The sequence below is a fragment of the Hesperophylax consimilis genome, chromosome 3 (genome assembly GCF_061612785.1).
Source record: "Hesperophylax consimilis isolate HC1 chromosome 3, BYU_Hcon_1.0, whole genome shotgun sequence".
Lineage (NCBI taxonomy): Eukaryota > Metazoa > Arthropoda > Insecta > Trichoptera > Limnephilidae > Hesperophylax > Hesperophylax consimilis.
In genome coordinates this window covers 5,896,526-5,921,757 of record NC_142838.1, presented here as the reverse complement: position 1 = coordinate 5,921,757, position 25,232 = coordinate 5,896,526, and the positions used below count along the sequence as shown (strand labels likewise).

At 32.1% G+C, this 25,232-nt stretch overlaps 1 protein-coding gene across 2 annotated transcripts in view; it reads left to right on the top strand.

Moving 5' to 3' along the window:
- The window catches only part of LOC149424865 (zwei Ig domain protein zig-8-like), a 154,625-nt gene that overhangs the window by 106,729 nt on the left and 22,664 nt on the right, over positions 1 to 25,232 (top strand). For both annotated transcript variants that reach the window (XM_089650835.1, XM_089650834.1), the window contains exon 3: positions 23,557 to 23,747. In XM_089650835.1, coding sequence (XP_089506961.1) covers positions 23,557 to 23,747 — 191 coding nt within the window. The remainder of the gene's footprint in view (positions 1 to 23,556; positions 23,748 to 25,232) is intronic.

Genomic DNA, 25,232 nt, shown 5'->3' with positions numbered 1-25,232 from the left:
CCTTACATATTTTATTCATATGCAGTTGAATCATACATTGATTTACTTGTTGATAAGTGTATTAAATATTTTGTTAAACACAGAGTGCTACTTTTTGGTTCCATACAAATTTTGATTGTCCTACTCCGACTCGTCAATAATTATCTTTAATTAATATATATTTTTTAAATGTGAGCATTAATACCTCGCTGTAACTGCAGTTCGGTGAATATATAAAATTAAATTTTAAAAATAGGGTAACATGAAACAATATTATTTTAATTTTATTTAATAAATTGTTTATGTCCTTAATTTTTTTCGGTTGTGTAACAATATTTACACTAGAAATCTTTAATGCCCGACAGTTATGCTTAGTTTTTTAGCTTTGATAACACTAGCCTTTGATGGGTCAAAAAGTAATATTTTTCTTTCGCTGCCTTGTTTACCTGTCAGTTGAACCAAGAGTGGTGTGAACCTTTTGTGTCGTTAAAAAAGTGTGACTTGTTGTAAATATCTGAAGTATACTGTGAAGATTTAATTGGTTTCACAGTTTTGAATCTTAAACAATACTTATTTTAATTTTAAAATATGTCAACACATAATTAAACAGTTTAATTAATGAATTTTATAATATTTTAGATTTCGTCACGTAGTATTTTTATTCTATTGTGTTACGTGTGTAACGAAATTTCAATTTGTCATAACGCAAATTTATTTAGGTAGGTATTTACATAGTATCTGCAAGTATGTTTGCTTTAGGAAATAATGTTATTAAAATAAAATATCTCTAAATAACGATTTGCATTCCGATGTATGAGCAAGAATTTAACATAAAATTTAATCGAGAAACAACTGCATGAAATGGAGTCTAGAGTTCTATGTATTGTGTACGCCATAATTAATCATTCTCACCAGATTATCAGGGGTGTCTAAAATTTTTTCTTGATTACTATAACGAAATATCGCAAAGTTTTCTCCGCTGTGAATTATGTAGAAAGCCTGTGTGGAATTGTCTAAAAAGTTAAAAGCCTTCAAAAATTTCAGGCTTTTAGCCATCGGCAACCTTAAGAATTGCGCGCCACCCCTGTGCAGAGTGTTTAGCTGTTCAGGCCGTTCAGCGCTCGGTGTTCAATACAGCAGTGCTTAGGGACGTGAGGTTCCGTGTTGCTGATTTGGGTCACGTCTCACAGACACCGCAAAACACTCCTGCGACCTCCTTCGCTGTAATTACCGGGCGAATGAAGCCGGCTTTACCCCGCCATCCCGTCACCTTCCTCTTTCAGGCTACTAATGCGGGACTAGGCTTCACTGCCAGGCCTGGACTTATTGGAAATTTATTAAAAACATTTCATATTAGATAACATTCTGAAAAAAATGATTTTCAACGTTTTTATTAATTTATTTATTTACTATTTTTTTACGTTAAATGGTAACAATATTTTATAGACGGGTTGGTAATAAGCAATAGTTGCATTTAGCTTAAAATTAAATAAACTTTAAAAAAGTCTTAAATTATCATAAATAATATTTTGATATGAAAAATTATTTCGGTAAACATCTTGTGTGTTGTGTTGAATGTCGACATCATTAGCTATATGTTTGTAAAGAATTGGGATGTTTGCAGCCTTGTTCGTGAATTAATGAAATAAGTCCTTGCCTATTATGTCTAGTAGGAACTCCTCAGGAGTTTGCAACAGTATTTAACCCCGACTTTACAATTAATAAAATTTGATTGAAGTCTTCAAAATAGATTTCGCTTTTTTGGTTTTTGCAAAATATTCCAGTTTATGGGGAGTATCAAACTTCGAATTTCGATGGATTGAGTTTGAAATCAAAGGGAATTTTTTACAAACAGGATTAATCTAAAGTGAACAGGTTTGTGCTATAAAACTTACAAGGTAGCTTAGTTGACAGAATATAATAATACTAAATCTACGTTATAAGTAAATGAGAGTTAGAAAACATTTTTTTTCGCAAATATCTTACTTTTCATTGCGTACTCATTAGTAACTTTGAGAAAACTGTTGATGGAAAATTGCATTAAATCCGAAATTTTAACACTACCCGAATGAGGCATTAACTTGATTATTAAAATTTTTCCACAATAACAGATTCATTAATTCTAAACTCCAACCAAAAACATATATCGATACCCAGGAGATTTGGCATTTCAATTGTGGCATAAAATAAAACTCTTTATTAAAGTCCATATCATCTTGGTATAATTCCAGCCCTTAGTATTGATAATATTTTACCCCATTAATATCGTAGCGATACTGTCACCGGAATAATTAATACGTCCCGTAAGAAATCAAATCAGTTTATGAACTAATTCTACCGGAAAATATGTTCAATGCTTTTCTGATGTCCAATTAGTATTCGGCCGTGACGGTACTGGGAACACAGGTATCTACTCAATTATCTTCACAAAGGTTGGTATAAATTAAGATTTAGTTTACTAATGAGACTAAATGTTTGAAGTGAAAACACCTTCCTGGAAGTTCAAGACTATAGGATGCTGTGAGAGATTGAATATCTGAAATATTTCAGAAAAACGAGCCGAAAATTATTATTTACATTTTTTTTTGGAAACTTAGGCGTTGGTTCAGTGTAGTTGAAAAGAAATGTTAATTATTAATTTAAAAAGTGTCCAGAACAGAAGTTCCTAATTTTCCAGTAAACCTACTTTCCTAATATTGATTTAAAAATATGTATAGAAATATAGATAGTCGTTGTTTAACAGTTAAACAATAATTAAGTAGAACACAAAATACTAATCTAGTAGGTTGTGGTAATAATTAAAGTCTCAACACTTTCATTATATCATTATGTGTGACATCTTGATATGTTGTATTTCAAAACTAAACATCGAATTATAAATATGGCTACGAAAAAACTTTTTTTTTTTTTTAATTATTTGTTTACCACTTTCTTCTCAGATTTCGGGAAACAAATGAATAGTGTTTGTCTCTGATATTCGTATCTATAAATAAATAATTAAACACTCCCGCACAAGCACAATTGGTTCAAGTCTGAGCCATTCTTGCAAAATCTGGTACAAATAATTTGATCAAATATTGCTATATGATTGAGCGTATTAAATCTACTTGTAAATATGCATGTTCCACTCTCGTGGACCTCGATAGCATTTTATGAAACCCCATTTTTTTAAACTTACATGTACTCCCCTGGATTTCAAAGTTGACACATATACCACTTTAGGAATGACTGTTCACGCTGATATGATTATCATCGATAATATTTTTGAACTGGCGTTCTGCTAGATAGCTACATTGTTTTGTGTTTTGTCGTGATAAAATGAGCCCTGATATAAGCTTCAGTGATTTCACGTACATACATTGCCAAGCGAATTTTGAAAAAATATATTTTTTTAATAAATTGAGTGACGTGATGACATAAAATGATGGACATAAAATGTGATTTTGTTAAGAAATAAGGACAAGAAAATGCAAAAGAACCGAACAAAAAATATACAAAGAATGAAACCCAGAACAAGTTAAAAGGCAATACGAAGAACAAGACTACCAAATAACTATACAAATATCATCTTTATCTGAGCGAAATATCCTCAACATCAAACGAACAGTTGTTTCAGAACCACGCGAACTCTTTGAGAAGTTTTATACAATGTCGCCAGCTGACTTTGAAGAAATTAAGTTGATTTTGAGGAAAAGGGTAGATTTTTGTACCTAATTAAAAAATATGCGAATGCACGTGGCTGAATATTAATTATTAATTAATGTCAAAAAATGTTGTCTTTTAACAACGAAGGGCGTCGTTAATTAAGTTTTTTTTGAGCCACGTCGAGTTTTTTTAAAGAGTCTCTTTTATTGTTCAACCGTTATAATTTTTAAAACAAAGCTATTTTTTCAAGGTCAACCAGAATTCATTATCCCTATTTTGTTTTCTGAATCTGATTTGATTGTCCTACCGTGAGCAAGTGCTTCTTTGAAAAACTCACAATTATTTTCAAAATTTTAGAGATACAAAAATCTCCCCAGACAGTTTAATAGAGCGATATAACAAAAATATCTTTAATTATTTTCTTTGCTATATTATGTAACATTAAACCTGTAGTTCGATTTTAATGTGTGTATGCGACATTTTCTTGGGTTAGTACATTTAATACAATAGTTCACACATTGTATCGCATTTTGAAAATTTTGTTGATTCCAATAAAATTCCCAACTCAAAACTGAGAAATAATTTTTCATTTGAGGCAATTTCGTTATTTCATATATTTTTCTCTTCTTTTTACCATGAGGTTACAACCTTGAAATAAAAAACTGTTTTGTTTTATTAATAAAAATGTTACCGCTTTACGGAGATTAATCGTTCGTTGTATTTTTAACTAATGAGAAGGTAAAATTATTATTTCTTTCCATAACAAAACACATTTTAATTAATTTCATGATAAGAGTTCTAAATTCCACTATTTTAACATTCAGGGCATATTATAAATATAATTACATTAATCATTCTCAGTAAGCTTAGCCATTACACGCACAATTTCTTGAATAATCAGGGTCTTATTTCCCTTCTAAATCAAAGAAAAATATTATTTTTACTTAGTTGTAACCAAAGATGATTATTTTTTCCCTCGGTGTTTAGTTATCTAATAATATAACGTTTTTTAAATGTTATCCAGTTTAATTTGTAGAGCTCTGTTTGATGTGTACTTTTTTAAGTCTGCAAACGACCACTATATGAGCCTGCTTTATTTAAATGGCTTGGCATATTTTAGCATGTCGCTCGCCATACATTTCCATTCGTAGTGTATGGCGAGGGATATGCTGAAATAGGCCGAGCTACGATGCGTATAGCGTTATGGGCCCCCTACATGATGTATTCAATAATGTCATTATTCATACAATATTTTTTTTTTTTAAAACAGTATATTTATATATAATTCAGAAGGCGAAACAGCTGTCATGATTAGTAATATTTGCACTGCAGAACTTGTTTATAAAAGTTATTTAATTTTTTTTATTAAATGAATATTCATATTATTGAATTAAAAAAAAGAATGAAGTGTTAAGATTGATCTAGTATATGTATTTAGATCGAGGTTCCAATTATATTCTAGTTGAAAACTTGGAAAAAAAAACTTTGAGAAAAACATGTTTTCATTCACACAAAGAAGCTATTTATATGATTTTTTTTAGAAAATCCTTGATCACAGACATTTAAAAGTTATTGATAACAAAAATAAAGTTTGTATTTCCGACAAATTTTTGAGCACGTGTTGATAAATAGCAGGTGTACTACTACATTCAAATGAAATTAAATTAAATGTTTGCTGAATGGTGAATTTAAATCGTCGTGTATACTGAAAATGGCTTAAATTCATAGGCCATTATTAAAAAGGGTCTGACGGTTTTCACTTATACACACACAACTTACTTACAACATACTTACACACAAATATTTAAAATGATGCAATATTAAATGACGATAGTGCAAACGTTCAATCGTTCAAACGCAAAAGCGTTCAGACTAAAAAAACATTTTTTATAGGGGTTGAAGTATTTTTTGTGAAAACAGCTGACTTTTGATTTTCAATCAGTTTGAACAAGCTGAAACGAGGTGTGGGGATATTATGTTTTTTTCCCCAAAACCAATCTTGCGTATTCTGAATCAATATGACGCACGCTTCCTCCTCGTAAAGGTTAAGCTTTAAATAATATCACAGCCTTTAAAATATTACTCTTCGTGATCGGAACTGGTAAACTGTTTAGGGAGAATTCGACAACAAAATATAGGTGGGTACCTAACATAAGAATTCGACAACATAATATAGGTGGGTAACTAACATAAATGTTACTGAAATACATTATATAAGTCAGTTTTAAAATATATTAGAATCGACATCATTTGTCGACCAGTCACTAACCAACTAATTAAAAATGAGATACTATAATAATAATAACATTATATTTATAAAGCAGAGTATTTTGTCATTTCACTCCAAGTGTGTGAACTGTTGTATATAATGTATTAACCCAAATTATTACAAAGTATATGCATGAGTAATTCAATTTTGAATGGGTGGCGTTTATGTCTTAGAGATTTGCTAGGAATAATGCAGGATTTACTAATTCCAGGTTGACCTGCCCGTTTTTTATTACCGCCTTCCCCAAAAACCAGAATCGTTTCTTAAAAAGCTCAACTAAACCTATTCTACATAATAAGTATAAGTGAGAAATCAGATACATACTAGCCTAACTTTTGACTCTTTTCTGACTTGTGCTGTCAATAAACATCTGAAGAATAATTTGTATAAACTTTCACCTAACTACAAGAAATAATAGTAGGAATTTTTAAATTTTGATAAACTCCGTTATAGTGATTAGGACTGTTGGAGGTTGGCGAAAGGGGGGAGGGGAGATCATCAACCCAGGAATAAAATTAATTCACGATTATTGAAACGAATTCAATAAATAAAGTAATTTTTTTAAGTGATTACATAAAACAAATTTTCTTTTTTTTTGTATAAGTAGCTCTATGTCGCTGAATCCTTTTGATGTTGGTTTTTACTGCGTAGATAAAATCTTGTAAATTACTTTTGTAAAAGTGAGTTTTATTATAAATTGTTATTGGAACGATGAAAGTTACAGGATCTATCGATGTTTCTCATAAATAGAAAAACTTCATATTATATTCTTGACCGATTGGCATAATATTGTTAGATTCAACTTTGCTATCAATGTGGCAAATTAATAAAAATAAAAAAAACCTAAAATATATTCCACTCGAAGTGATAAATAAATAAAATCTGCGATATTTTGCGTTAACACTAAATGGGAAATTATTTTGATTTAATTGGGTTCTGTTAGTGGCATTTTGGTGAGAGACCACCACTGAGAGTCGATGGAAGGATTCATTTAAACTATTACAAATTTAACTATGTTTATCAGTTAGATATGATTTCTCAGGTACCTCACGATTCTTCTTAAAAATTTCTCCCTTGCCATTAGCAGCATTAGCATTAAAAAAACATTTGATTCGTTGTTTAAAACAACCATACCTTATTAAAACAGAAAAGTGCGTCTTCTAGAAAGAATAATAATAAACCTCCCTTTTTTCAGTAAACAACGTACATTGTACACAAAAAAGAAATATTTTTCGATACGAAGTAAATGCAAAAGCCTAACGAAACCCAGACATATGTGTAGAGCGTGTACAGTGAAATATAATTCCATATATCTTTACTTTTATTCTTTGTTTACAAATAAATCACCAAAGTTTTCGCTTTTGTAAGTTATGATAATGGCTCTCGCGGTATAGCACGCATTTTCTTATGAGCAACTAGGATATTGCTCGTTTGGAATTAATAAATGTAGAAAACTTTGGAAAAAAGCAATACTGTTAGAAGCTGGGGGTATCCGTAGGTTTACTCTTAAATTTATCAATGCCAATTCTGTTACACCGTCCACCGAGTGGAGTGCAGTAAACGTTTATCAATATGTAAATAATGACATCTTGCAAAATACTGTTTGCAAAAAATCAATTTAGAAAGGTATAATACCAAATTTTTTTATCCTTCTATAGTAAAATTTGCGTTATAAACATGTTTTCCGACAAGTGTTTACTCGCATAATCTGAATAATATGTGTAGGTACTGGTTGTAGTTTATATAAGTGTTTTAAAATAATTGCACTTGAAAATTGAATTACCGGTGAAAGGGAAGAATATTCTTGGAGGAATAACATCTATTACCTCCAATGTTATACCCATTAGGAAAAAATAATAATAGATTCCTATGTTTCGCTGTTTCCCTTTTTTAGAATTATTTAAGACAATTTAAATGGAGAAACATCATTTCAACACGTTTAAATATTTTAATTTAATTATAATTCAGCACCAATTTATAGATACTTTAGTCCAAGTGCACACGAGTAGCCTTAGTTGCGGCGACAGTTGGCAACTATTTAAAAATTCATTCATATTCAATATCTCCTTGTACGCGTATCTCCATAAACCGTAAAATATTTTAAAGCACACAACTGTTGCTGCAACTTAAGTTGCTTGAATGCGCCCGGGCTAAGATTGGAAAATAAACTAAACACAACTTGTGAACCTTGTATAGAAATACCCAACACTTACCCAGCTGGTGGTGACTAATGTCACTAGTCGTTACTATTGAAATTTTGAATAGTTAACCATATCAAACTATTTGAACAATAGTTAAACTATTTAAACCATAGTTAAACTATTTGAAAATCGCACTGGTCAGTGGATGAGTTGGCATCGAATGTGGGTCCCACCCAGGCATAGTAATAATCAATTCTTCGGCTGGATTAGTCCTCCATCACGACAAAAGCAACATCTTCTGCTTACTGTAAGTAGGAGATGTTTAAATATTGTCAGATTATTCGTTACCTGGGAATGTTTGACTTATATAAAAAATATATTTTATTTGAACTATAGTTAAACTATTTGAAATGCGAACTGGCTTAAATCGCAAATTGATAGTGTGTTTAGTAAGACAGAGGATAACAACGTTATTCTTTAGGTATAAAATAAAAATAATACGTACATACCTAATTTAAGCAGTGGCAAGAGTCCGAAAATGACACACCCTCCGTACGTTCTTATAATAATTGTTTTGACGATGGAAACTTCCAGAAGAATACTACTTTGTTGGAGGCGAAGGAAAGCACTAAAATATTATTGCACGCAAGCGAGAAAACTGTCTATAAATTCCAACTGGGGACTCGAACACGGACACAACCCTACTGGGAAAACTTGTTCACAGAAATTGAACTGCGCTGATATGGAAATATCTAGAAAACAAAAAAATTGATTTCAGAGGAACATACTTTTTTTATTGAAAATAGTTTTTGAATGAACTATTATTTTTACTTGCTTTTTAAGTAAGAACCGCTAATTTCTCACTTTTATTTTAATAAAAAATGGTTTTCAACAAATTTAACTGCCACAAATCAATTAAAACAAGCAAAACTTTTGTTTGATAATATTTGATATTTATTACGTGTACGTGCTTAAATTTTATATTTTATTTCACAGTTCACTTCAATTGTTCGTTGAAGCTTGGCTTATCAAATATCCTGCCAAATGTCGAGATCAACGTAAAACTGAGATGAATTGGATTTTTTTACATAAAATAATAAATGGACTGGTTCTACCTTTGACCACTGACCCATGAAGTCTGAGTCGGCCCAAGATATTTTCTTTCCAATTCCAGAAAGCAAGTTGAGCAAACCAAGTCGGTAATGCTATGGCGTACCTCCATTCCAGCGCAAATTACACCCAAGTGAACCTACATCTAGGTCACCAAAAGTTTATTCTCAAAATTATTGCTGGCGAAAATTCCAACCTTATTTCAGCAAGTTAGAGCTGGTATCCTGCAGGTGTATTTTTTTCAAAATATCAGTAGGAACATTCCTTCAAATGAGTTTGCACGTATCTCATTTTCATATTTTTGATTGTTTATTAAAATAACTAAGTTCTGGCGTGATTTTCTCGTGGAATCGATGTAATAATAATAATGGTATTTCAAGTTTTTAAAAACATAAATAATTTTCTAAGAATTTCACAAATTTGAACAAATTATGTTTTGTACTATTACGGTATTTTCTGTACATAGAATATAAACAAAATATTGGCCATCTCGTAATTATTTCAGAATTGTTTGCACTATGTTTTCGATACCACATTTAATCCACACAGCATTGTGGTTATGAATACTTAAAATATCCGTTCAGCTGAATGCATTTACGCATACAAAATGGAAATTGTTTTAACAGTATTTTGAATAACCATTTGAATAGACAAAATAATACTATTTATTCATTAACGGCCTTACTAATCAACCAAAAACCACTTCACAACCGTAAAGTAGTGTTTTTGGTTACACATTTTGTAAAGTTGTACGCTGATTATTGAGAATTACTACTAATAAAAATGCCTCGTAACACTGCATTTTTCTGAGTTGCTTCATACTTCAGACTATGCGCATGCGATACTTTTACTCATGTGCGTCACGTATGTCAATTTCCTAGCGAATGTTGGTTTGTCATGTGTGATTAAAATCATGGTTTTAGTAATAATTTCTATTCTAATGACCATTTAATTCACAAGCATGATTAATATAATTCAATATATTGACTTGAATTTGGGTTATTTTTGTCAGTTCCAATCCATTAATAATGTCATATTGTGAATAATATAGTTTCATCCTATCGGATCACGCGAGGTTATTTCCTACTTATTATTTTTAATTGATTTTCACCTCGTAAATTAAAACAAACTTCTACGCAAGTGATGTTGTTTAGTAACATAAATGACTTATGCATGCGAAGGTCAAAAAAGTAAGGTAAAATATGGTAAAAATAAATCGACGTTTATATTGATGACAAAATGTCTGATTTTTTTTGTTTTTGTCTGGGAATTATTAAAATGACTTTAAATTGAATGAACGAGATAAAAAGTGAAGTTACAAATATCTTGTTAAAAATTCTTAAATAAAAAGACTGTATTCTTTGAAATTTTAATTCTATGAAAATTTTCGATGTTTCGATTAAGAATGTTTCAACTTTTTTCACAATTTTTCACGTTTGAAAGTAAAATTTTGCAACTTTGCAACAAACAGATTTGATTAGATAGTCAATGTATATATCTTATGTATCTTTCAATTAACGAAGTTAAGTCAGTTTCTATGTAACGTTTCAATTAGTCAATTTATCATATAAACGGTCGTTTATTAATTGAATAAAATTTTCACAACGTTTTTTTAGTAGGACCGTAAGTCTGCCCGTACATTTGCTGGTATTTCTCGTTTATGCTCAGTTCACTGCTTGGTTGATACTTCTCTTGCAAAATACCACCGTTTCACCTACGTAACTTCTTATGGCAGATTTGTAAAAAAGTCAGTACGCTTAAGGGTCGCACAATTAGAATTGAATGATCAACAGAAGCTTCAATTAGATTATGTGAATTTGTACAATTGTATGCACTTCCGGCAGCAATGTCCTTGCACAACGTTACCAAGAATTATCATCCTGTCTTACAAGCCCACTTATTGTTGTTAACGAAAAAGTACAGCAAGTTTATCGAATTTTAAAATTCAAGTAGTTTTTACAGGTTTTCTAAAAGTTTTAGTGTGTGTTTTTTTTTCCATTAGAATTAAAATAAACTAATTTGACGTTATAATTTAGATTTTGTAAAGTGCTTTTTTGTAAGATACTCAAAAAATATTAAATAATATTCTCATTTAGACAACAGTGACTGAATGATTTCACACATTATAAAAAACAAAAGTCACTTGTAATTCCGTGAACATCGGACTTCAGTAATGTTGATTACTCCGACTTCATAGCTAGCAATAGTCGCAACACTTGAGCGGTCTGGCGGGATAAAAATATTAATTCAAACCCGGTAACCAACTTGACAGGATTTACCGGACATAGAACACACAAACAATTTGTGGACGGACAAAATGCAAAGTGGTTGAGTCAAAACAGGACTTGACTCAGTTAATTCAGTAATCAATCATGCTTGCAGAAGTGTGAAGAAGGGATAGACCGCCACAAAACTGACTCGGCACACACTCCTTGCTTCATTCATATTCAAATATCATAAAATATTACATTAATTCATATGATTTTAATACTGTGCCAAGTTTGATTCCTCAGGTTCAAAACGACTGACGTTCTCTCAAACTTTCCGCTAAAAAAATTTCAACCTACACGAAACAAGACAAAACAGAAAAATAACCTTATAACAGCGAAATTAAAAAATAAAATAACCCACCCTAAAACGATAAGATCAAATTTACAACATCATCAAAAACAAGCTTACCAAACTAACCCTTATGAATATTAACACAAACTGAATAATAACAGATGCAATATTTTAATTGCTTTTTCCCTTTTATGGATGTTTTTAGTGGTATAGCACTTTTATATTTTGGAGATAATCAGATTTTATTGAAATTTCAACGATTTAAATCTCACTGAAGCCCAAATAATGCATTTTTTCAGGAATCCTTCCTTACATATCAATTTAATTTAGAATTTATCTGTTGCTCATAGCAATAAATTATAAAATTATACTCAGTTTTACCCTGAAACACGCGTAGTAGAATTAAAATAACAGATAATATTTGGAATAACTTAATTAATAAAACCTCAAACTGTAATACATATTTCAATATTGAAGACAATATTAGCGATTCTTAAAGGAAAATATAAAACCGAAAAATATCCGAAAAGCTTGGGCCCTAACAAGGTGAGCGTCCTGGGTTCTAGTCCTAGATGCGACCGTATCTCTTACTGATTTTCCTGTTACAAATTTTCGTTTCCGAATTGCCAATATTGTCTTTAATAATAAAAATAACAGTGGGTATTTTCAGGAATCCTTCTTAATACTGGAATTTACAAAATCACTGTGCTATTATAATGTTGAAAAGGTTGAAGATGTGTTTGGTGTTGAAAGTAAACCATGTAATATTTTATAAAAGATTTATTGATTAGCACGTTAAAAAGTAGCGCGTAGTAGACTGACCTTTCCTGAGTACCTTTCCGCCGTCGCTTATGTAAGATGCCAATAAGATTCAAATTGCACCTAAGAACGTTCCCGAACATTCTAGTGGATATGGCTATAAATATTGCCACCCGTAACGCTGAGCGACGGCCGAAATTTCCAGTACGTTCTATGACGGCCCAGGTATCTTAGCGCTTGGCACTGTGTAATAAGTAGTACTTAACACCATCCTACTAGAAAAGTGGCGTACCAATACAATAATTTACTAAAAAATATATTTACAACACATACTCCTTATTGAGTATTGTGTAATTTCCACTTTTTGTTGATAGATAAAATACCAGTTGTTATGTTACCAGTATTATATATACACCAAATTATATTCTATAATCCCCTGGGTTTAAAGAATAAAGGTTTCTGGATGAAAATTCTGGTCCAATCAAAACAATGTGGAATTCAAACGTTATTTTTATCTTGTTATAATTGTATACACCCACAAAGTGCGCAATACCCGCTTCATGCGAAAATTGAACAAATTTTGAACAATTGTTTATATGTCTCACAAGAGCGCCATTTTTCCATACAATGTAAAAACAGGGAACTATATGGCCACCCGGTTGGCAGGGGTATGAGGCGGGTTTAATTGGGGCTGTAGGAATGATACCATAAAAATAATTGAAAAGGTATAATAGTAAAGTACGACAAATTTCTGATCAATTTTTTTCATAGATTTGGTAAGGAACATGCGCTCATTTATTCAGTTAGCCCGAGCAATCAGCGGAAAACGATGAATTTAAAAATAATTAATATCCGACCTTAAAAAAATGCGCTAAGCCCACCTTCAGTAGCAGATCAATTTAATCCACTGGTGGTAAGCTTGTGTACCACATAATATGTATTTCCTCGTTTTGGTTTTGCAAAATTTGACAGGATACAGTAATTTTGAATTTTTCAAAAATGCCATTTAATCCGACGTTAAAGAGAAATTCACTCTTTCGAAGACTGCGTTAAATGGGGATTGGCAGTAGGAAGTAGGTAGGTTCCCACTCGGACGACCATAGAAGACGAACGGGCGAAAGACGTGCGCAAGGAACCAGATTTGGCGCGAAACTTGGAATTGGCGCGAAGGGCGGGATTTGGCGCAAATGCTCTATGACGGGGAATCCCCTTCTAGAATCTGCCGCCTTTCTGCCCCTAAGAAAATTGTATATGAAGTTTAAATACCTATCCACCTCGGTTATTGAGTCTCTGATATTTTTCTCTCTGGGAGGCTCTTTTCACTGGCGTCGTAGGTATAATGTCAAAACTGGATGGAGTATATTATTATAATACCTTTGAGAACTTATATTTTTCAGTTTGAATTGATTTCGTGGAAGGTTGATATTTGAATTTCTGTTAAAGTGGATCTTTCTAACTGACTTGTGCCATTAAAACTTCATTTATATTTGTATCATTTTAACTTTTTATGTATACACGGTGTCCGGAAACTCGTAGTACAAGCGGGAAACTGGAGAATCTACACCACATGGGGAACCCCAAAAAACATAAAGTTTTTTGATTTGAGCATTTTCAAAAAAAAAAAAAAACCAAAAAAAATATTTTTCGGCTATTTTAGGGTTAAAGTTTTTTCTGGTGTTTAGGGTTGAATAACAGATGTTTTAACCCTGCAGAGCAGAAATATTTTATGATTACACCGGGTTAAATGAAGGGTGATTTCAAAATAATGCTTCAAATCCGAGTTTCTTCATTTGTTTTACTTTCAAACAGTTTTAATTAGTTGGGTACTTTGATCTTCAGTAATAATTTATAAGAATTTGATTAAAAAAAAAAAAAAAAATGAACTTCAAACTCGATTTACTCGATAGCGAAAGCTCAAATAAAAAAAAAATATACTACAAAATCGACTCCAAATGTGATGTAGATTCACCAGTTTCCCGCTTGTACTACGAGTTTCCGGACACCCTGTATATTTTTGAAGATTTCAACTTCTCCACCTTTGAAGAGATTTTTTATCATAAATGTCGCTGTGTGAATAATAAAAAAAAACTGCTTTTCTATTACTGGATATACGTATGTTATATGTTTTTTTATATATTACTGGACCTGGATTTACTGTGTGGTTTATATTAGAATAATATTTATCTTCTTCTAATCACTTAAGCGATAAAAAAATCATGTTTTTTCAAACGGGCTTTAAGTGTTCCCATACTGACATTAAAAGACATATGTTAACAGGACTCAATTTAAATAATTAATAAGCAGGTAAGTAACTCACAAGGCAACACTCGGTAAGGAAAATTGAAAATTGCCTTTAAATAGACAATCGATTTTGACAACCATTGGTGAGGTACGGTTAGGTAAAAAACTTTGTTTATTTATAGACAATGTTGTTAGGGTAACTAACTATAAATCGTGTTGCATAATACCGTCTTTGGTGGCAGTTCAGGGAGAAGTCACCAATGTTCTTAGGGTAACTATAAATAATGTTTCATAATACTGTCTTTGGTCGCAGTTCAGGGATAAGTCACCAATGTTGTTAGGGTAACTATAAATAACTAGCAGTTAAAAACCCGCTCCGCGGGTTTTTTTCTGCTAGGCCCTGCGGGCGGCTCTTGCTTTGGGCTTCGCCCATTTTAAGTGATATCAACAACAGTTACATTTAATAGAGAGATAATAGGACATTCACAGAGAGAGGGTGAGTATATATATATATATTGTTAAAACACGGAACAGGAAGGAGTTAATTAATAATAACATGCTAAATTTACGCATAATAAGAATGACAGTTGTTTGAATAAATGAAACTTTACGTATTTGTGATGGATTATTTCAAATGAAACACTATTATTGACTACATGTCTACAACTGATATTAACTGTTATCGTACCTAATATAAATAGCTCATAGGAGACTTGCAGTGCTTAAATATGTGTTACAACCGTCAATGTCTATAAGTTTAATCAATATCGTTTAGTTTGTCACAATTAAAGATAGTTATAACAAAGTTGACTTAAATAATAGATTATTACATATTGATTAATTGTACCCGTGTTTATGAATAAAAGGAGGGTAATCATTTGGTAATTCTTTACCTACAACTGTTACTGTATCTAATAAAGTTTAAAGTTAGATTATATATACACCTTCATCAGGAGAGTAAAAATCTATATATAAAGGTAGATTATTACAATATAGCGCCCCTGAGGTGATATCTCACAAAAGCGGCGCTATGCAAATTGTCCAATAAATAAATAAATATAATGTTTACATTTTATTGTGTATACACCGAAGTCAAAAATTAAATATAGATTGCAATTGGGAAAGAAAAAGTGGAAGGAGAGGGGAGGCGTAAGAGTAGGCTGGGTTTTTAATAATTAGGAATTACAATATCGTTAGACGGGAAAGACCAATTAAGTGGGAAAATATTTAAAAGAGAGTTTATAAAAAAATATTTGTTAATTATATCTGCTTTTATATTAACATGTTTCCTCATTTCTAAAATTTCAAAATTATTTATAGTGAAGTATTTTAAGACCTGAAAAAAACAAATAGAATATAACCATAAAACAATATATTCATAAGACAAATAGCATTTAATAACGGTTATTCTAATAAATTGATAGTTGAAATACTAAATAAAAATAATTTAACATACTCTCTTCAAACGGTCTTTCTAAAGATAGAAATAAACAATGGCGTAGAATTCTGCTTGTGGATAACGATACTTCTAAAATTATATATAAAAATAATTCTGGTACTATTCAACTGGCGTTTTACACTAATAACAATGAAGAAATATATTCTTAATAATAAAGATAGCAAAATTCAAACAAAAAATCTGGAGTTTAAAAACTCAATTGGGATGATTGTAATTTCTTTTACAAAGGTAGAACCAATAGAAACTTTGAAGTCAGAACTAAAGAATATCGCAGGGCTCTAAATCATCTTTTGAATAATGATCACACTTTCGATAAAAATTCAGGTCTTAAAATACTTCACTCAGAATATAAAGCATCGCAAATAAATAATTGTGAGGATTAGTCATCGAACTACGGTAGTGGATAGTCGTGCTCTGTGTTTGACGAATTGCCTACCTGCTGTCGCGGACTTCGTACAGATAAGAAATTATTGTTACATTTTTGTTTTCTATTATTTGTTTGTTATATTTAGGTTTTGATAAATTAGTGTGTACAGTCAATCAAATAGACTGTATTATTTTTTTTTTTGTTAATTAATTAATTATAAATATGGAGGAAGATGAAAATCGCCCTCCTGACCCCGAGTCCATATTTAATATTGGAGATGAGTATGAATCGGATGTTTCTATAATACTCCCTTCCAGAAAACGAAGACCATCGCTCTGTCTTAATGTACCACCCAAAATTAAACCTTCGCAATCCGATGAAACCTCAAACCCTAAGGAAAGTCGTAAGGATACCATATTATCAGAATCTAAAAATACTGATCTAAGTTATTCCCCATCTTCCTCGGCTCCATTCATTGTCAATGTCCAAAGTACTGAACAAGGAAAAATCATTCATCCTCTGGATTTCGGGAAATTCATTTTTAGTTCAAAAAACAGTAACCTTGGCATAGTTAACGGATCTATTAAGCCGGAAGGCCGCTATAAGTTATCCCTAGAATTTAAATCCGCAAACTTTGCAAATGAATTTGTCCAAAAAATAGATACGCTTTCACACCACAAATTTAAATCTTATATTCCAACTTACAACCTTACTAGAATGGGCCGAGTGAGAGGTATACCAACCGATCTCTCAGAATCTGAAATTGTTGATGCACTTAATGATTCTCAAGTGACCCCCAAGGTTTTAAAAGCACGTAGATTAAATTACAAAGATACATCTAATGGAACCACTACATGGAAACCCTCACAATCGGTTGTTATTACTTTTGAAGGCCAAACTTTGCCATCTCGGGTATTTATTTATTACAACGCACTCCCTGTGGAAGTATATAAATTCCCGACGATCCAGTGTTTTAACTGCTGCCGTTTCGGACACTCAAAACCCATATGTCGTTCCCCTCCACGTTGTTTTCATTGCGGAGAAGACCACCCCTTTGATCTTTGCCAAAAATCATCGAATGATCCACGTTGCATTAACTGCAAGGGAAATCATACAGCGGTTAGTGTGGCCTGTCCAGAATTGACCAGACAAAGGAATATTAAACAATCAATGGCTTCAGATAACATTTCATATTTCCAGGCATCAAAATTATTCCCACCTGCAATAAAATCGTTTGCAGAGGTAACATCTACCTCAATTCCTAGCAATCTATCTTACTCTAAATCTCCTCCATCATCTTCTCACAGGGAAACAATTTTTATACCACAAAAACCAAAACCAAAATTTATTGCTTCTATTGATAAAAATCAACATAATGATATTTTGTTTAACCCAAATGGGAATTATAAATCTCAGACACTCAATGGGAGTGCTTTAAATAGTTCCCAATCTTCCACTAATTTAGAGAAAGTGGTGAATGAAAATTCTGCTTTCATTCAGACTTTAATTACCCTCTTAATTTCTATTCTTTCAAACAACAATAATATACCGTCCAACGCTGCCGATTGCATTAAATCATTATTATCCTGTCTTCCTAATGTCTCAGAAACTGAACAGAATTCTTCAGTGGAATATCAGAAGTCTAATCTGTAATAAATTTGAACTTGTAAAATTACTCGATGAACATGAAATTTCAGTTGCCGCTATTTCTGAAACGTGGTTTAAACCCTCGTATCTATTTAAGATTTCTGGATATAATTGTCTTAGACATGATAGACTGGATGGTAAAGGTGGCGCTGCCTTAATCATCCATGACTCTATCCCTTTCAAACCAATCATGTTTCATACTCTCTCCAACAATTTTCAGATAGTAGCAGCTGTTGTATGTGATATTACAATACTATCAATATATGTCCCTCCCTCCACTATTTTTGATGAAAACGAATGGTCATCATTTATGTCTCAGATCCGTCCCCCGTATATGTTACTGGGCGACTTTAACGCTCATTCTACCTCTTGGGGTAGTGAATTAACGAATCGTTCTGGCCGTAATCTTTTAGATTTTATTGATTCCCATAATTTATGTATTTTAAACGACGGATCTCCAACCCGATTCACCCCCCCTCAACAAAGGAAAAGTGTTGTTGATTTATCTCTCTGTTCATCTTCGGTGATACGTAAATGTTCTTGGAACATACTTAAAGACCCCCTTTCCAGTGATCATTTCCCTATTATAATCCTCTTTCACTATCTAACCACCTCGCATTCCTTTACAATTAACAATAATTTTAAATTTAAAACGAAAGATGCGAACTGGAGATTTTTTTCTTCTGTATTAGACTCTCTTGTTCACTCTGTAAAATCTTCTCTTGGGAACATCAGAACACAATGTGAATTATTTCCTAGTATAGTTATAAAAGCAGCAGAAAAATCCATTCCAAAGCGTAAAGTTAACATTAAAACTAAACATTCGACTCCGTGGTGGGACGAAGAATGCACTCGTGCTGTTAACTCTAGAAAAGAAGCAGTTTCCATTTACCGCAAATGCATGTCTTTTGAAAATTTCTTATCAGTGAAACGCGTTCAATCAGAAACTAAACGTATTTTGAAAAATAAAAAGCGGTCTGGATGGCGAAAATTTTGTGAAAACTTGTCTCCTGAAACTCCCCAGTCATCTGTTTGGACTAATTTAAAAAAATTCGGTTCGTCATATGCTCCGGAGCGTACCAAACATATTCCGGAGGAAATTATTATGGGTTTTGCTGATAAGATTGCCCCTCCTTCAGTTGCCAGATGTGAAGAAATGCCCTCTTTTATTTCATATCCATCTCACTCTAACTGGCTAGACTCTCCTTTCTTAGTTAGTGAACTAAAACGAGTAATCAAATCTCTTTCTGACTCTTCTCCGGGTCCTGATGGAATATTATATAGCTTCTTTAAAGTATTCTCCGACATGTCGGTTGAATATTTCTTATCCTTAATTAATAACATGTTTGAAACAGGATTTATTCCGGATGTCTGGAAAGTTCAAAAAATCCTCCCGGTTTTAAAACCAGGGAAAAATCCGTCCGAAGTTTCATCCTATCGTCCAATTGCTCTTTCGTCGTGTTTAATTAAAGTAGTGGAACATTTGATAAAGAACAGATTAGAATGGTTTGTTGAAAATCACAGTATTATCCCTCCTAATCAATACGGCTTTCGTAAAAAGAAATCTACTATGGATAATTTAAGTTTGTTAACAACAGATATCCGTATTTCTCAATCCCTTAACTCTTGTACATTGGCCACATTTCTAGATCTTTCTTCAGCTTACGACGATGTATTAATTGATGTTTTGAAGGAAAAATTAATTAAAATAAAAATCCCCATAAAATTAGTTCAATTTATTATCAACTTGCTAACAGACAGAACCATTATTATCCACTCTTCCTCAAACATATTGAAGCGCAAACTTTGGAAAGGGCTACCCCAGGGGTCTGTAATCAGTCCATTATTATTTAATATTTATATGAGTGATTTAGACATTGTAATCCCTTCGTCTATTAAGCGACTTTATTTTGCGGACGATTTTCTCATATATTTATTTCACAAAAATTTATCGCATGCTGCGAAGGAATTAAATTTGGCTTTACATAATATTAAAGTTTGGATGTTGACAAATGGAATGAATTTAGCTACCTCTAAAACCAAGGTAGTGGCTTTTACTCGCAAAAGAAAACTGCCTAACTTTACAGTCTCTTTTGATAATTTCCCCCTTCAAATCGTTAAGCAAATAAAATTTCTTGGCCTGCTTTTGGACCATAAGCTTTCCTGGCTCCCGCATATTCAGAACGTTTCTGCTAAGTGTGAAAAGGGGCTTAATATGATGCGAGCTGTTTCCAGAGTATGGTGGGGATCCCATCCTACTACTCTTAAACTAATGTATAATTCCCTCGTTCGAAGTCACTTGGATTATGGCACATTTCTTTTCGACCCACTTCCTAAATATCTGGATAAAAAACTTGAAAGTATCCAATCAAAAGGGCTTAGAATGATTATTGGGGCAATGAAATCTTCTCCAATTAATGCTCTTCAGATAGAATGTGTAGATCCTCCCTTGTTTTTGAGAAGACAATACCTCGCGGATAGATATATCTTCAAAGCGTTATCTTTATCGCGTCACCCATTGGAACAGAGTCTCGATCGTTTGTTAAGTAATTTAAATAGCAGAAGGAGGGTAATAGATAGAGATCGATTCCCTCTCTTATTAAAAAGTTTTCTATCATTTAAATATCTGTCTTCTTACCTTCAAAATCTACAAGATGATCCAATCCTTCCTATTTACAGTACCCCGTTTAATGCTATTAATTTTATCCCAAACGTAATAATTTCTGACTTCCGGACGAACATTTTATCATCAGCTAATAACTTTCAAAATGTTGAAGAACATTTTAAAAACTTTATATTTTCAAAGTTTCCTGGATTTTCCCTCATATACACAGATGGTTCCAAATCCGACCACAAAGAATGTGGCGCATCGGTATATATTCCTGAATTCAATGTTAATCTGTCTTATAAATTGCCTAAAGAAATTTCCATATTTACTGCAGAATGCTTCGCAATTGAACAAGCTTTAATTCAAATCCAACTCCTCAATATTCGTCGAGCCTTAGTGTGTACTGACTCTCTAAGTGCAGTATTAAAAATTTCCTCTAATATCGTTCGATGTCCAGAAGACTATGTTATTTGTAATATTAAAAAAATCCTCGATTCTTTACACGAATCTATGTTTGAGACAATACTGGTTTGGGTGCCTGGCCATCTAGGAATTGAGGGTAACGAGAAAGCTGATTCTCTCGCTAAACTTGGAACTGTATCTGGTTCTATTCCTTTAGATTTTAAAATTCCTGTCTCTGACGTCTTCTCTATTCTTAAATCCAACATGTCTCGTTCCTGGGAAGAAAATTGGACAATCACGAAAACTCAAACTGGATCTTTCTATGCTGGAATACAAAATCATATTCCAAGTAAACCCTGGTTCCACGGCAAAAAAAAGTCCAAAAGATTTATTTCCTGTATCTCGAGAATGAGAATTGGCCACTGCTCTATTGCAACTCATTTGTTTAAAATTCGGGTGCTCGAAAGTTCATTATGCCAGTGTGGTGTGGAGGATGAGACTCTTGACCATGTCTTCTTCAATTGTAAAAACCATTCTTCTTTCAAAGGCATGTATCGATTGCTTATTAAAATCACCCACCAGTCTCCCCTTAGTATTCCATATTTGCTGTCTCTCAACAACTCTCGCGTATATTCTATTCTTTATAAGATTATAGATTTGAATGACTTTAATATATGATATGTCCAGTCCCCTTATAGATAATTCACATCAGTTTAACCATATATCTTAACCCAATCGGCACAAAGCACTCTCTTTAGGGTGAATTGCCTAATACAAAAAAAAAAAAAAAATAATTGTGAAATTTTACAAATTAGAAAACATGTCAATATAAAATCAGATATAATTAATAAGCAAAAAATATATAAATAATAATGAAAAATGCCATTACAAAGTGATAAGCTTCCAGAAGAAATCTTCTTATTAGATGCTTGTTAATCGTAAGTAGTCAAATATTGTGAGCTGCATATTTAAATATTCGCGCCATTCATTTGGTTCGTTTTTAAACCGCCAGAGGCGCGCTCTGTCGGCCATCTATAGTCGTGCGTATCCGCCATATTGAATAAGGAACGCGTGATTTTTTATAAACGTCAAACATTATCACGGAACTGTGGATAATTTTCATTGTAATGTAATTAATCCAATGGATTATGAACTTTCTAAAACATATTTTCTTCGATATTATCCTAAAATTATATGAACAGAAACGATGCTTTTGAAGAAATCTCGTATTATTATGAGGCGATCCTATTTTAGTATGAAATCGTGTCTTAATTTTCAAGTTAGCTGAATTTACCCGAAACAGACAATTTTAATTCGACCAATCAGAGGGCCTAGATCGTCCAGACGCTGGCGTAATAATACTGTCAGATGTTGCATAATACCGTCTTTGGTCGCAGTTCAGGGATAAGTCATAAAAGTTGTTAGGGTAACTATAAATAATGTTGCATAATACCGTCATTCGTCGCAGTTTAGAGATAAGTCACCAATATTGTTAGGGTAACTATAAATAATGTTGCATAATACCGTCTTTGGTCACAGTTCAGGGATAAGTCACCAATTTTTATAGGGTAACTATAAATAATGTTGCATAATACCGTCTTTGGTCGCAGTTCAGAGATAAGTCATCAATGTTGTTAGGGTAACTATAAATAATGTTTCATAATACCGTCTTTCGTCGCAGTTTAGGGATAAGTCACCAATGTTGTTAGGGTAACTATAAATATTGTTGCATAATACCGTCTTTCGTTGCAGTTCAAAGATAAGTAACCAACCGACATGCACAATTTTTGAAACATTAAATTTGAATGTTAGAAAAATATTCTCCTTTGATTGCTTTTATTTTTTTCTATTAGTATGCGGATACAAACGTTATACAAACTTTAAAACCTTATTTAAATGGTGTAGTCTGAGGATTCTATAATAATTATAATTATATTAAATATAAATTTTACTGTAAAAATATTTAATTTTAAAATAAAAATTATTTAATTTCAAAACATAAACTATTAATTTTATAACACAATAAATTAAATTTGTATTTTAAAAACAGAGGAGTCTTTAACGATGGTTTTATAGCTTACCGATTGTTTTTTTGTGAACTGAAAAAATATATTTAACTTTATACGAAACTAAAAAATAAATTTATTTTCACCAACTTATTGTACAGTTTTCTCGTTACTTCATTAAAAAAAAAAACATTCATTGATTAAAAAAAAATAATTTCCACAAAATGTTTCACCGACACCATAGCCAAGGCAGTCGATGTTTTTTTAAAGTTATATTAAAAATATTTTTAAGTCTCAAAATATTCAAAAAATCTATGTTGTGTGCACTCAATTTTATTATGTAATTTACAATTACCCCCAGGATACGCCATCGTCCTTGCGGGCTACAGCAGCGGTGGCAGCAACCAGCTATCGGGCGACTGGCAGCAGACCACGGAGGTAGCACAGGAGGCCCAGCCCTACTTCGACACGCTGGCTCCTCGCAACGTCACGGCGCTCGTGGGCAAGACGGCTTACCTCAGCTGCAGGGTGCTCAACCTGGGGAATAAAACGGTCAGCTCAATTCATTCAATTAGACACGATGTTGACTGTGAAAGCTGGAGTATACTAGAGTTGACGGACCATACTAAATACATATTATAAATACTATAATCATTGAAGAATATAATTTCAACAACTCTCAATGAAAATGTGAAGCAGACATATATGCAACTGGGATTGTGAATCAAATCTTCCAATTGAGCTATTACCTCATTAAATTTCGGTATTTATATCAATCTCATAAATACATTTTTGAATTACCAACATTATTACTTTCCATATTTTTTAGTTGTCGTCTTGTTTGGGGTGATTGCAAATTTTGATTGCGGGGTTCGAGTCCCGGTTACGACAGTTACCTTTTTATTTTCTGTAGCTTTGTAAATTTCGTATATTCATTGAGTTGAGTTGTTGATTTTACCTTTTCAATGATTAAATATCTCAATGAGGTTTTAATGCTTCTATAAGTCATATTAGAAAAAAAAACAAATCAGGTGCTGGAACAAATCCAGAAAAAAACTCCTCGGGTTATTCTATATCTCCATATAAGTTTATTATTAAAAATAATATTTAATTTTTTGTTTTCGATGTGCTTCAGTCAAAAACTAAAAGGAATCAATTTAGCAAGATGAAAACATGAATATTTCAAATAAAAATAATATTTCAGACAAAATAAAAGCATGTTTTATCCCTAGAGTGTACGCGAAAGCCCCAGGATAGATAATGAAATATGGTATTTTTGATCGACTTCTTTCATCGGGAAAAATTGTTCATACCGCAGCAGGATGAAATTTTTTGAACAAAATCAACTATTTTTTTGTCACGGGAATTGTATCGAACATGAAAAATTATAATATTGCATTTAATATCAATTGCGGCTAAATTTGCACAGCTGCATGTTTGATGACCCCTTTTTCCAAATCATAATATTTACCAGTTGAAAAATGCATCATTTATTACCAGGCGGCAAAATGACTGGATCAAACATGAAACAGTTCAATAACCCTATTTTTTAAAACGAAATTAAAATATTGCCAAAGCCAAAAGTTGTTGCTGGGCGAAATATTATTCGCACCACAATACCTGCATTTTGAAAACGTAAACATGTTTACACTTTGCAAGCTGACGTCACACAAACACTTATTTATTTATTTATTTATTTATTCGAGACACAAACAGGATATTTATAAAAACATTTATTATGGTTTACAAAATAAAAAAGTACAATTATAAATATCCCTAGACTAATGTGTCTGCAGCAATCACATTTGCACATTCACATAAGCAAACATGTAAAACAATAACAGTATTTATTATACAAAACATAAAACTTAATTACAAAGATTGAAGCACATAATAAGTAGAAAAATTTAAAGAGTACATAATATTAAAAAAAAATTCTAAACCACTAAACAAGTTTTTTATTTATTTATTTTTCTTTTTTTTTTAAGTACAGAAATCGTGGAGATATTTCTTGAAACACGTTATATTATTTGCAAA